The sequence below is a fragment of the Gekko japonicus genome, unplaced genomic scaffold (assembly GCF_001447785.1).
Source record: "Gekko japonicus isolate JY-2015 unplaced genomic scaffold, Gekko_japonicus_V1.1 scaffold239, whole genome shotgun sequence".
NCBI classification, from domain to species: domain Eukaryota; kingdom Metazoa; phylum Chordata; class Lepidosauria; order Squamata; family Gekkonidae; genus Gekko; species Gekko japonicus.
The window spans coordinates 1340228-1352975 of record NW_015163611.1 but is presented as its reverse complement, the minus strand read 5'-3'; the positions used below and the strand labels follow the sequence as shown (position 1 = coordinate 1352975).

The 12748-nt window shown below is 45.5% G+C and overlaps 1 protein-coding gene across 3 annotated transcripts in view; it reads right to left on the bottom strand.

Moving 5' to 3' along the window:
- UBXN2A (UBX domain protein 2A) overlaps positions 1–12748 on the bottom strand; it is a 32273-nt gene that overhangs the window by 11755 nt on the left and 7770 nt on the right. For all 3 annotated transcript variants that reach the window (XM_015407339.1, XM_015407340.1, XM_015407341.1), the window contains exons 2-4: positions 12362–12412; positions 4666–4804; positions 848–957 (exon numbers count right to left, since the gene is read on the bottom strand). In XM_015407339.1, the coding sequence (XP_015262825.1) occupies positions 848–957; positions 4666–4804; positions 12362–12402 (290 nt within the window). In that variant the 5' untranslated portion in view covers positions 12403–12412. The remainder of the gene's footprint in view (positions 1–847; positions 958–4665; positions 4805–12361; positions 12413–12748) is intronic.

The window sequence follows — 12748 nt, the reverse complement described above, 5'->3', positions numbered from 1 at the left end:
CATTAGCTCATCCATGTAATCCCTGGTTCTCTGCACTGTAGATGCAAGGATATTTGTCCAGACTATTCTAAAGGACTGGTCAGAACACAGAGTGCAGCAATAGTGCATCAACGGGCTGCCATATGTTCTGTTCTACAGCATTAAATAGGCAATATGGATAGCAGATGCAATAAAATATAAAAAGGCCAACTCTACTGCTTTTATTTGCTATTGTGCCTTATGTTCACTGTGTTTTAATTTCCCTCTCACTGTTAGCTACCTAGAAAAGCCTGCTGTTAAGCAGAAAGAGGGTGCAAGTATTTTAAACACATGAACAAATCACACAGTGCTGGATATCAGCACAGAAGCGGTGGTGTTAATTCACAGCATTAAGACATTTTTGTCCAAAAAAGCCAAGTTCATATCTGGCATAGAGAACAGGGGCAAAGCAGTAGAAAAGAGCAAGGGTCCAGAAGCTGATATCCAGCTAGGTAGCTAACAGTGAGGGGGAAATTAAAATACAATGAACATAAGTTGTTGTTGTCGTTCAGTCGCACAGTCGAGTCCGACTCTTCACGACCCCATGGACCAGATCCTGCCAGGCCTCATGGATCACTGCCTTGTCGTGGCGAGGGGGCTTGCGTGGTTCGATGAGGCTGTGGGCTATGCCGTGGAGGGCCACCCAAGACGGACAGGCCACAGCAGAGAACTCAGACCAAGCATGATCCCTGGAGAAGGAAATGGCAACCCACTCCAGTATTTTTGTCAAGAAAACCCCATGGACAATGAACATAAGGCATAATAGCAAATAAAAGCAGTGTACAAGGTGTATTTGTGTAATTAGACTAGGTACGTGAAGAATACTTACCCTTTTTTAATAGATTCCAAGAATCTCTGGTTTGCAGCATCTGTATAGCTTCGAAGTTCGCCGTCATTCACCGTAAATCCATTTTTCCATAACTTAATAGTTGTATCGGCCTGTAAAGCAAGATCACACATGAGCAAGAAGTAGAAACAGATTCATACAACTTATAAAAAGGATGAGGGAGATACTGGTCATACAGCCTTTGGGGCAACTACATGTAGTCCATCAAAAAAAAAATCATTGGTAGGAGCTTTCGACAAGGAATTCATATGGCAGTATTCCTCTAGTATCAGGGTTAGAAAAATACCTAGAAATATCAAAAGCAGCAAATTTAAAAGGGCTAATAACAATGATGTTGGAATTATATGACTATTCCACTAAGCAAAGCTTGAAGCCTTCCTCCAACTTAAGTGGCCCTTGCCTTAAGCGAGAGGAATTTCCTAAGGCAGGACGCTTGCCATTGAGCAGGTATTTCAACAAGCAGTTTATTTTTGCTCTGTCCCACAGTTACCCTCTCTTCTAACGTGCAGGAAGCATCAATAGCAGTTGCTAAACTGGCAGTCACAACTTTACGCCTTCCATCAGGTCGTCGTTGGCCTTCCAAACTTTTGTTTATTCTTGGGCAAACTACATTATATGCCATATTCACCACCTTGGGTCTTGCTTGATGCAGTGCTTATATGCCAAAAAGTTACATGAACACCAGCAAAATACGAGAGAGAGAACAGTCAACATAGCGCTAGACTTGCCTTCAGAATTCATCTTATGCATGAAGTACAGAGGAGTCTGCAGAAACTGAGCTGTCACCAGACAGGGGAATAAAGGCTACTAGGAAGTTGTACCTTCTCCCTCCCGGGAAAAATATCACGCCAAGGGGAAGACCATCCCCTTGGGGCTGGACCGTGGCTCAATGGCAGGGCATCTGCTTGGCATACAGAAGGTCCCAGGTTCAATCCCTGGCATCTCCGGTTAAAAGAATCATGTAGTAAGAGATGTGAAAGTCCTCAACCTAAAACCCTGGAAAGCCGCTGCCAGACAATACTGAGCCTGGGGGGCTGATGGTCTGATTCGGTATACGGCAGCTTCATGTGTATGTGTTCAAGTGTGATCATCCTGGCCTCAGCCATTGGTCAGAGAAGAAGCAGAAACAAAGAGGTTGTTCCCCTCTTCCCTGTCAGAAATAACCTGCCGCAGTTGTCAGTTGCCCTGGGACTGGAAAGGACACTCCAGGCTCTGCCACCAACCAGAAAGAGTAACTCTTGCTTTGACTATTCAATTTTTTTTTTTTAATGATCTCGCTCTTCTACCTCTGCCCTCCTCTCTCCTTCCCTCAATCATTATGTCTTTTTAGATTGAGGGCAAGGCCTATCACTTTATTAACATAAGCTTTGGGAGACCATAGTTCGGAAAAACAGGAATATATATGTAACGAAAGAAAAGAAAGAAAAGAAAGAAAAGAAAAAAAGGGGTCTCTGAAAGTAATAATTGGAAAAGTGAGGTCTACACGCATTAAGAGGCAGACTGGAAACAAGTTGTGAAGAGCAGGCTCGGCTTCTCTGTTTCCTCCTTAAGCGGGAGGCAATTTGAGAGCTACCTCAATGACAAATGACTACGGGGTTATGGCAGTTTAACCTTCTCGAGTACTCCCACAGTATCCAGGGAACTGCAGGGTTGCAGAAGTGCTGAGAATTAAACCACCCCCTCACTCTCTTCCTGGAGCCACAATTCGCCGGCTTTCCTAAGGAAAGGACTCCGTTATTATGTCAGCCTTCCATCGGAGGTATAGACATACTCTCTGTGCTGCACTTCTATAGCTAACTGGAATCTGGATTACAGACTCACAAGACACCTACAATGAGGGGTGCCAACCTCCAGGTGGGGCCTAGAGATCTCCCACTGTTACAACTGATTTCCAGACAACAGAGACCAGGTCCCCCTGGAGAAAATGGCTGCATTGGAGGGTGGACTCTATGGCATTGTACCCTGCCAATGTCCTGCCCCTCCCCAAACCCAGCCTCCCTGGGTTACAATCCCCAAATCTCCAGCTATTTCCCAACCCAGAACTAGCAACCCTGTCTACAATGCATATGAATCAATAATCCTAGCAAAGCTCACTGGACTGGGGCCTACGAATCAAGAAGGCTTTTATTCCAGATAAGTACACTTCCTTTGGGTTACCTGGCTAATTTATATGAAGGCACCAGGAACATAAATCACATCATAAATTGAAACAGCAGAGATTCTAACTACTTTCAAACTATTCTCCTAACTATGCTCCTGCAGAGTGCAGGGAGTTGGACTAGATGACCTGCAAGGTCCCTTCCAACTCTAACATTCTATGATTCTATTCAAATAAATGGGAAAGGCCTTACATCAAATATCCAGATAGGTATTTCATTTAAATCTATCACAATGTTTAAGCTACATAGACTTGCCAGACATGGGAAGATCACCTTAGCTCTCAGATGCACATCCAAGTGTACATGCCCATGAAAAGTTGGCACAGTGCATACTGACTGCATCCCATACGCTGGGAGCACACCTGATCTAGAGCCATGGTGCCAGACTGAAACACAGACTGTACAAGACAGCTTTGGTGCATGGAGCTCCTTAGCTAGACTGGGGGGGATGATGAGGGAAAGGAGGAAAAATTTCCTTCTCAGTGCCTTGCCCGTCTTCTGTCCCCTCCATGAAATTTCTTACAAGTACCCTCACTTCACAAACGGGATTAGTGAAATAATTTTAAAACATATAATGATACAGTTTTGTTCTGTGAATATGGCTATTGGGAAGACAGATTTGTAGAGGGTTAATTTTTGGACACACCACCATTCTTTTCCAGTTCAAGCTGACATGTTATATTAGCAGGGTTGCTAGGTCCCTTCGAAATACTGGTGGGGGGATGGGAAGATGCTCCGAGAGCTGGAAACGTCACCCCCAACGTCACAGGAAGTGACATCGGATGCCAGGCCTACATCACCCAGAAGTAACATAGGCAGGTTGGGGGCGACGCTCTGTTTTTTGGGCAAAACTCTAAGGTAAAATCGCCCTCAAACCATAGAGTTTTGCCCAAAAACCAGAGTGCAACCCCAACATCACCGATGTGTCAACATCACTTCCAGGCGACGTAGGCACATTGCTCCACATTGCTGTTGGGGGGGGGGATTTACTCCCGCTGGCCAGCCGTGCAAAACCAGGGGACCCCCCGCCTCCAACTGGAGACTGGCAACCCTATAGATTAGGCAGGCTGAAGTGGATTGACTGGGATGACAGCCATGTGGACCATGCAATTTGAAACAGTCCTTATCAGCAAGAGAGGGAGCATGGCTCAGTGGTACAACATCTGCTTGAGACACAAAGGTCACAAGTTCATTCTCCTCCAGCATCTCCAGTTGAAAGGATCAGGAAGTAAGTGACGTGAAAGACCTTCACCTGAGGCCCTGGAGGGCCGTTACCAGTTAACAGCAGACAGTACTGAACTTAACAGGCTAGTGGCCTGACTCTGTATAAAGCATCTTAGTATGTTCAAGTGACAGGCTGAAACGACCTGAATAGCCACATACATCTTGACTGCAGAGATCATAAAGAATGGAAAAGGATACTAATCCCCAAAGCAATAGTCAGGGGGACATGACCTTACTTGGATGTCTGCCTGGAAACGCGACAAGACTAGCAGCTCTGTAGCCTGCCTTTAGGCCAATACAGATGGCACCGGTAGATACTATGCCAAATTACCTGCAATGTTTATCTGATTGCATCAGCGTCCTTTGCTTTTCCAAAAGAAATGCACGAGTACATCTTACAAAACGAAACCCACTTACTTGATGTTTAACGCTTGTCTCCCCAGTGCACCCAGCTCCAACTTTCTGAGCTTCTTCGAAAAGGTTATTGACAAAAATATCACAACCTTTTTGCTCTGCACCATTCAGAATTTGGTCATCAGTTCTCGGCTTGCAAAGCCTGTAAAATAACAAAAAAAAAAACCCCACTCTAAAGATGTTTGTGAAACCCACTGTTTGAACAGAGCTATGTAACTAATGACTAGTCAGCTACATTAAATCCGAGCCAGCCGTTCTTGTTATGAACAGCTGCCAATCATGCCAGAAACCCATTTGTGTCCCTTGTTCTTAACTCTGCTTACTAAGCTATCACAAATCAAATAAACCATGAAAGAGGATTTCAGTCCCTAAATGACACTAACAGCCCAAGCATGGGGACGGGAAAGCCGCTTCAATCCATTTCAATGGAATTGGCTTCCAAACCATGAAGACAACAGCCAAATAACCTATATAAGGTAAGAAGAGCCACAGAGCAGCTTGTTCTTACTGGAAAGTTTGTGGACAGTATGATGATGAGTCAGCTTACTCTTTGAAGGAATGACACGCTAGGGGGGCTGGGAGGCACTGCATACAGGAGGGCAGGATAAGCAATCAGGCAGCACTCTAGGCCCGGACCCGGACCACAGCACCTTTCTCCCGCTTATCAAGACAATTTCCCCGTCAACCAACTCATCTGGCTCTCAACATGCTGAGGGAAACAAGCAGGCCATCTCTCCTCCTTAGGCTGCTTTGAGATGCATTTGTTCTTTTACAAATTAATATTTTCCCCCTATTTACCTAGGGAGCCCTCTGAATATGCAGAAATCCCAACTTGGGCTGCGGGCAGTCCCATGTACTGTCTTTACAACAGGTCCTCACTATGAAGCTTCCTACTCAGAGGAAATATAACCCGTAAAGAATCATAGAGGTGGGGGCAAGTAGAAATTAAGTGATTTGGGAAATGCCCCCTTCCGGGATTCTGTATGTTGTTGTCAGCAGACGGCCTAGGGTTGCCAGGTCTTACCAGGCAGCCGGTGGGGGGATCCAGGCTCCTTCCTGGGATCTTCTGCCCCACATGCTTTGCTTGCGCGAAACAATGACGTCACCTGGAAGTGATGTCATCACGTCGCCGTCAGGGGTAATGCTGTAGTTTTTGGGCAAAACTCTATGGTTTGCAGGTGATTTTAGTTTTAAATTTTGCCCACAAACTAGAGCGTCACCACAACGTTCGTGATGTGATGACGTCACTTCCAGGTGATGTCATCACGTCACCTTTGGGCCAGTTGGAGGCGGGATTTCCCCCTGCTGGCCAGCTGGCTGGTGGTGAGGAAGCTGGGGGGGGGGAGGCCCCTGCCCCCAGCGGGGTCTGACAACCCTAGGATGGCGTGGTTAAGGTTTTACTGGGATGATGGGAAACATATATAGCTTTCTCCTACAGTCTATTGGTAGGTGGAAATCATGGCCAAAGGATGGGATTTATTATACATGCATCCTTTGACTCCAGTTTTCTACCTCCACTCCCAGTTTTCTTTAAGCTGCTCAGGACAGATGTCTCCTTCACAGTTTGGACAGAAAACTTTGGCGTTGTTGGGCTTGGAGGAAGATCCTCTACTTTCAATACCTTTGAAACAGTTGTGTACACTGGTAAGAGCTGCCAGTTCTCAGTTTAAATTACATGGGGGGGGGGCAGGAGATGTATACATCCCAGCACTTATTTCCTGTCCCCCAATTTCTGCCGTTCATGCTATTAAAGAGGCAGCCCTATGTACAATTTAAACAGCTGTTTTGAAGGTATGAATTAGGAAAACAGGGGCTTTATCCAAGCCTAATTAATACTTCTTATCAAGCATTTAGGCAGCCCCCCACGCTGCTTAAAGGAAATTAATGGGGTGGGGGGAAAAAAATCAATGTCGGGCCGGGCACATGATCTCCACCTCCATTTCCACCAACACCTTCCCACTCAGCTGTTTGAACAGATGCAACAAGCTATTTCCTTCACTGCGGCTTAAAACCCAAGAAACATCTCAAAGGGAAGGAGGGGGAAAGAAAAGGTATTTTCACTCTCCTGCGATTTCATGCAGAGATATATTAAAGGACCCTATTAAGTTCTTTACTCAGCATCATTACGATTAATACGTGCTGATGTAATAACATTAAATAAAGAACTTGATACCGTGACAATCTGCCCTGTTTGAGAAGGGCATGCACAAAGACATGCAATATAAGACATTTTATTAATTTTTCAAAGCAGAAAAAATTAAGTGCTCCATGAAACATTTACTCAAACAAGCTCTCAGCCTATCCAGTTCACAGCTTTCCCACTGGAAACGTCTGCCGTGTCCCAGAATAGGGTCAGAGAAGTTTCCCCAGCAAGGTGGGGGATGGACTTCAGAACACCACGTCTCTTAACAGTGAGGCAGCATTGTGACCCTTCCCCTGGAGAGAGGGGTCAGAATGGTACCTCTCAGCCCAGAGAATGGCTGGTGTTCTAACTCCCCCCACCCACAGCCGCATGGGCCATGGAGCCAAGTGCCATCCAGGGGTGGCCCACTTATTTGTTGTTGTTGTTCAGTCGCACAGTCGAGTCCAACTCTTCGCGACCCCATGGACCAGATCACACCAGGCCTTCCTGTCTTCCACCGTCCTCTGAAGTTTGCTCAATTTCATGTTCGTTGCATCTATGACACTGTCTAACCATCTCATCCTTTGCCGTCCCCGTCTTCTTTGACCTTCAATCTTTCCCAGCAGTGATCCATGAGGGCCCCCCCACTTATTTACTTATATATACATTTATATCCCACTTTTCTCGCCAATGGGGACCCAAAGTGCAGTCTCCTCTCCTCCATTTATCCTCAAAACAACCCCGTGAAATAGGTTAGGCCGAGAGAGAGTAACTGGCCCAAGGTCACCTGGCTCTGTCTGGCAACCAGCGGGAGACTGGGGGCCAGTGGGGACACAGGGAGCAGCTGCTGGTAACAGAATGATGTCACTTTCAGTAAAACCCCAGAACTGACATCAAGCTTCTCTAGGAATCACCAGAAACCACAGAGTTTTCAGTGACTTCAAGAGAGGACTGATGTCACTTCAGGTTTTGCCCCTGGAAGTGACTTCATTCCATAGGTCTGAGGGGCATGTTTTAATTTTATTTTTCTCCTGCTACCACTCAGAGTGGTGGCAGGAAACAAGAGGGGGAGGTCCCCTCCTCAAGCAAGGAATTAGCAACCTTCGTTTCCGTGACAGAGCAGGGATTTGGTCTTGGGTCTCCCAGGTCCTACTCAAACACTCCAAGCACTTGTCAAGACAGAGACCATCTTACAGGAATCTTCTAATCTGTCCCAGCCGAAACTCCACAGTTCTCTGATTTACCGCAGGTGCTAGTCACACCACACGATAGCAGATATTCATCAAGGTCAGCCATCCAGACTTGTTAATAAGGCTCACTTAGTTCAGCTGTGGATCTGGTGTGGGAGGGGGGAATTCACTCTCACCTGGAAGATTCCATGGATACTGCCTAGTGATTGGTTGAGAGGGTCAGGAGGTTATGGCCTGCAGTTTTCTATAAAAATAGTTAGTGAGAAGAAGTGTTATCTCCTTGGTTTTACCCCTTCCTCTTTGTGCTGCTATGTGTATTATACTCAAGGACTCTTTGCTTTAAGAGCCAACTAAGCTGTATTAGGACTCCAGTAAGAAGTAGCCAGTTAGCTTTCTTGTTTTATCTGTGTCATTTTACTGCCACTGAACTATATACTTTGTTTTTAAAATCCTTGTTTCTGAATTTCTTCAACAAAGCCTTATTTTGCTTTAGTGTGTGTGTTGCTGAGACCAAACCCAGTACAACTTGGGTTATGGTACCACAACAAAGCACCATCAGCCTTGACAGCACTGCACCACACTGGCTCTCACACCACAGCACATGTCGTTCCCTCAGGATCTGTTATGGTCTGCGCAACTGAGTTGTGAACTTCTGGCCTAGTCACTCAGAAGAAGAGGTCAATATAACACTAATTTAAAACGTTGTCTTAGTTTACCTAAAGAGAGAATGCTAAAATCAGGGGTCATTTCCTACAGGAGCGCACAGGAGTGGAGCTCCAGCAGTAAAGAGCCCAGGGGGCGGGCACATGTAACATGCCCCGCCCCTTGCTCCCAGCATCCCGGGGCCACGAGGAGCAAGAAGCAACCACGTAAGTTGCAGAGCCCCCCCCTATAGATAGCAATCCAAAACAGTCCAATGGCAGCTTTATTCAGGTACAAGCTCTCCCTCCTCTGTGAGGGCAAATCTGTGTGGGACAACCCCCCCCCATAGCTAGCAATCCAAAACAGTCCAGTGGAGCCTGAGCAGTGGGTGCTGCCTTCTGACACACGTCCGGTGATATCAGGGGGTGTGGCATATGCAAATAAGTTATGCTAATGAGTTATGCTAATGAGCTCCTGCTCCTCTTTTTCTACAAAATGACCCCTGGCTAAAATCATTCCATAACATAACATAAAGCTTCCAGTAAGCAAAAATGCAAGCAGGATTTTTATATTTGCATGTAAGCATATGTGCAATCACAAGTAAACTATGAAAACACTTGCAGCTCGTTGAAGGCTACAAATATAGGAAATTAACAACTTCCTTTTTTCCCCTTTGGACTGTCTTTGGGAAAAAAATATTTTTGCAGAACAAATATCTTCAACAGAGAGTGACTTTGTGCTTTAACAGCAAGTATACCTCAGAGCACTTTAATAAAGGCGAAGGCATGATAATCAGGTACAATAGAAGGCAAAACACTTGGTTTTGCCTGCAGCTGTGTCCTTTAAGAGTGGAGGAACCCTGAAACAGGAAACGTACTAGGCCCGGGAAAAACAATGTTGAGGCTATGCCTCAACAAAGAGGTTTTTTGGATGATGCATCTAGCAATTAATGATGAAGAACTTGCTTTAGCAAGGACTGTTTGTGCCTAATATTACCACCAGCTTGAGGCCACAACTGTGTAGTATATCTGGCCAATCAGAGGATTATTACTCAAATTACCACTGTCTTTTGTAACCAATTATGCTGTTTGAATATTGTTTTCTTGATGATGTCAGTCCATGTATAAAATATCATATATTTCCTTAATATGTTCAGAATATGCTCAAGAAGAAGATGAAGAAGAAAAAGAAGAAAGTTGTCAATTTTTGGTTAACCATTTGGTCTAATTGTTTTCCTATTAATTGAGGCATTTTTCCTGAATATGCTGAGAAGAAAACAGTCAGTTTTGATGGGTCCTTTGGCCTAACTGTTTTCCGTATTTCATGGCAATAAAATACAAGAACTTCCTCCTCATTTGACTTCATTTTTGACATGGAATCTAATATGTACAACAACTGTAATGGTACTGTCATTCTAATGCCAGTGTTTCTAGATAGCCTTCTGCCCTAGAGTTGCCAAACTCCACGTGGGGACTGGAGTTCTCCTGGAATTACAACTGATAGAGATCAGTTCCCCTGGAGGAAACGGTAGCTTGAGAGGGCGGACTCTATGGAATCCCTTCTCTGTTGAGCTCCTCCCCTCCCCCCATCACCAGGGATTTCCCAAGCCAGAGGGAACACCCCCCTGCAGAACAACTGGGTGGGCAAAACCTCTGAGCTTTTCCCTAGATCTGCCCACAAGTCTCCAAACACGGTCCAAAACCTCAGCTATCCAGGCTGCCTCCTCCGCCTTCCTCTAGCTTCTGTCACACACATAAACGACTTGTGCTTCACCCAAATGGACCTCAGAGGACCCTTTTTCACATTCATGTTCCTTTCCTTTTCCCTGTGAACCCTCCCGACCAAGCAACCCCCCCTCAGGACACAACTTCGTCCCGCCCCCCCCCCCATCAGCTGAACAAAGACCCAGTTCTGCAATCCTTACTGTCCATTCAATCCACCCATCTCAGCAATTCATCTATAATCCAGCCACAATCAAGTAAAAGTTCCTCAGCACTGCAAGGAACACCTGCTCTTCTCTCAAGACACAGCTGCAAACGGAAGTGGGGGAGGAGGGCTACCAGCTCTGGGCTGGGAAATACATGGGGATTTGATGGGGGCTGGAGCCTGGGGAAGGCTGGGTTTGGTGGAGGGGGGGGTCCCTCAGCAGGGTCCCATAGAGTCCAACCTCCCAAGCAGCCATTTTCTCCAGGGGAACTGATCTTGGTCATATGGAGGTCAATCGTAATCATGAGAAATCAATACCTACCCTGACTGATTTTTTTCTACATAACCAGTGTGGATGCCTTCGCACCACTGAAGGCGAACGAAACATTGTACTTACCTGAAGCTTTCTTCTCTTCAGTGGGGCGAAGGCATCCAATTTGCCCACTGCTGTTTTTTGTGAGGGAAAAGTTATGTTTTTTCATGTTGGCAATCAAGCTTTTTCCTGGTGGTTTTTTTGGGGGGGTAACGTTAAAGAAAATTATTTTGTTGCATATGACATGTCTTTCATGTTACAATCGAGTTTTTACTTGGGGGTTTGCTGTTAACATTAAAGAAGTTTGTTTTTCTAGTTTAATATTCATGAGAGTGGTGTGCAGTTAGTTGCGGTCTAGGCTATTTCATGTCTGGATGGACAACCCACGCTCTGTCCTACTGGGCATGCTCAAAGATTTGCATAGCCCTGCCTGGAGCGAGAGGAAGTTACCAACTCTGAGGTGGAGAGAAAGAGAGACAGACGGCCCAGGTAGGGCTGACCACTTGACCTATCAAAAACAAGTGTCTGATCAACTGACCAGTCAACTGTTAAAACATTTAAGTTTATCAGAACAAATTAAGAGACTTTAATCATCGCAAGATCTGATATATTGAACAGAAATAAACATAGTCAACTGCCACTGCGAAAGAATGACCTGGATTTATCATCTTTTTTAAAAATCAGGGATACGGTTTCCATAATTGTTAACAATTCACTGAACTGTTCTACTCGTTGCATTTCACCCTAGAACACTAGCGTCAGCCTGAAGCTATAAAAGCGTATTTTTGAAATAATGATATCAAATGCAAAAATAAAGTAGAGTAGCAGGAACTATTTTTAAAGTGCAGTTTCTAACGGTGATTGTGCCAAGCAGGAAGTGTGCCAATTCTTCCTCTTTTGGAGATGCCCGAGTTTACTGCAGGAGGCCACTATGAGAAGCTCTGCTATGCAGCAAGCTCTCCCCCTGTCCGCTGCCAGGCTAGGGTCAAGAAACCCTCACCCCTGCCCTCGCTAGCACAGGGCACCATAATGCATTTTTTTAAAGGCAATCTTCATGAAATATTTGACCAGTTAACTGACTGGCATGCAAGTGCAAATTCCTTTAGTTGAAAGCAAAGATGCCACAGCTGTGTGCCATGCTCTCAAAACTCCAGATCTGCCACTCTGAATTGGTGCACAGTTCCCCAGTGCTTTCACCGAGTGTGTGCTGTACATCATCCCGATTAAGGTATTATACTGGGCGACTGCCACTGATTACAATTGGAAGTTGCCGGTGACTTGTCCCTTGAAATGAGCGTCGAGATTTTATCCAAGGCCAAACTGCAATAGCTAGCGTGCATACAGTAACCCCCCCAAAAAAATTACTTTTGCAGTAAGATGTATTTTATTTACAGCATTTCTAGATACGTTTTACATACTGGGATTCCACAGAATAAATACAACGAAACCCGTGCATACAGGATGCAAGCAGAAAAGGCAATTTAACCCAAAATATTTACCACTTACCATTCTTGCTTCACACTTTCAATCTTGTTCACTTCTTGCATCCTGCTCTGCCTAATAAGGAGAAGGGGGGGGGGAGATCAGAACGACAACAGAATGGATAGCATTTTCAGTAAACAGGAAGTCAAGGCTACCATACAGGCATTTGCTCTCAGGGCCAAACCAGTCAAGACCTTGGGAGTTCCACATCTGAAGCTTGTCTGTATTTTTTAAAAACTCGATTATCAGGCACAATTTAGGCCAGGACTGCAGTGTGAAGGCAGAATGGATGAAGCCTTCTGTGCTGGCCCAGCCCTCCCAGGAAGTGAGTGTCAAGGCAAGGATGGCACAGAGAGAGGGGGGGAGGGAGAGGGGGAGGGAGAGAGAGAGAGAGAGAGGGAGGGAGGGAGG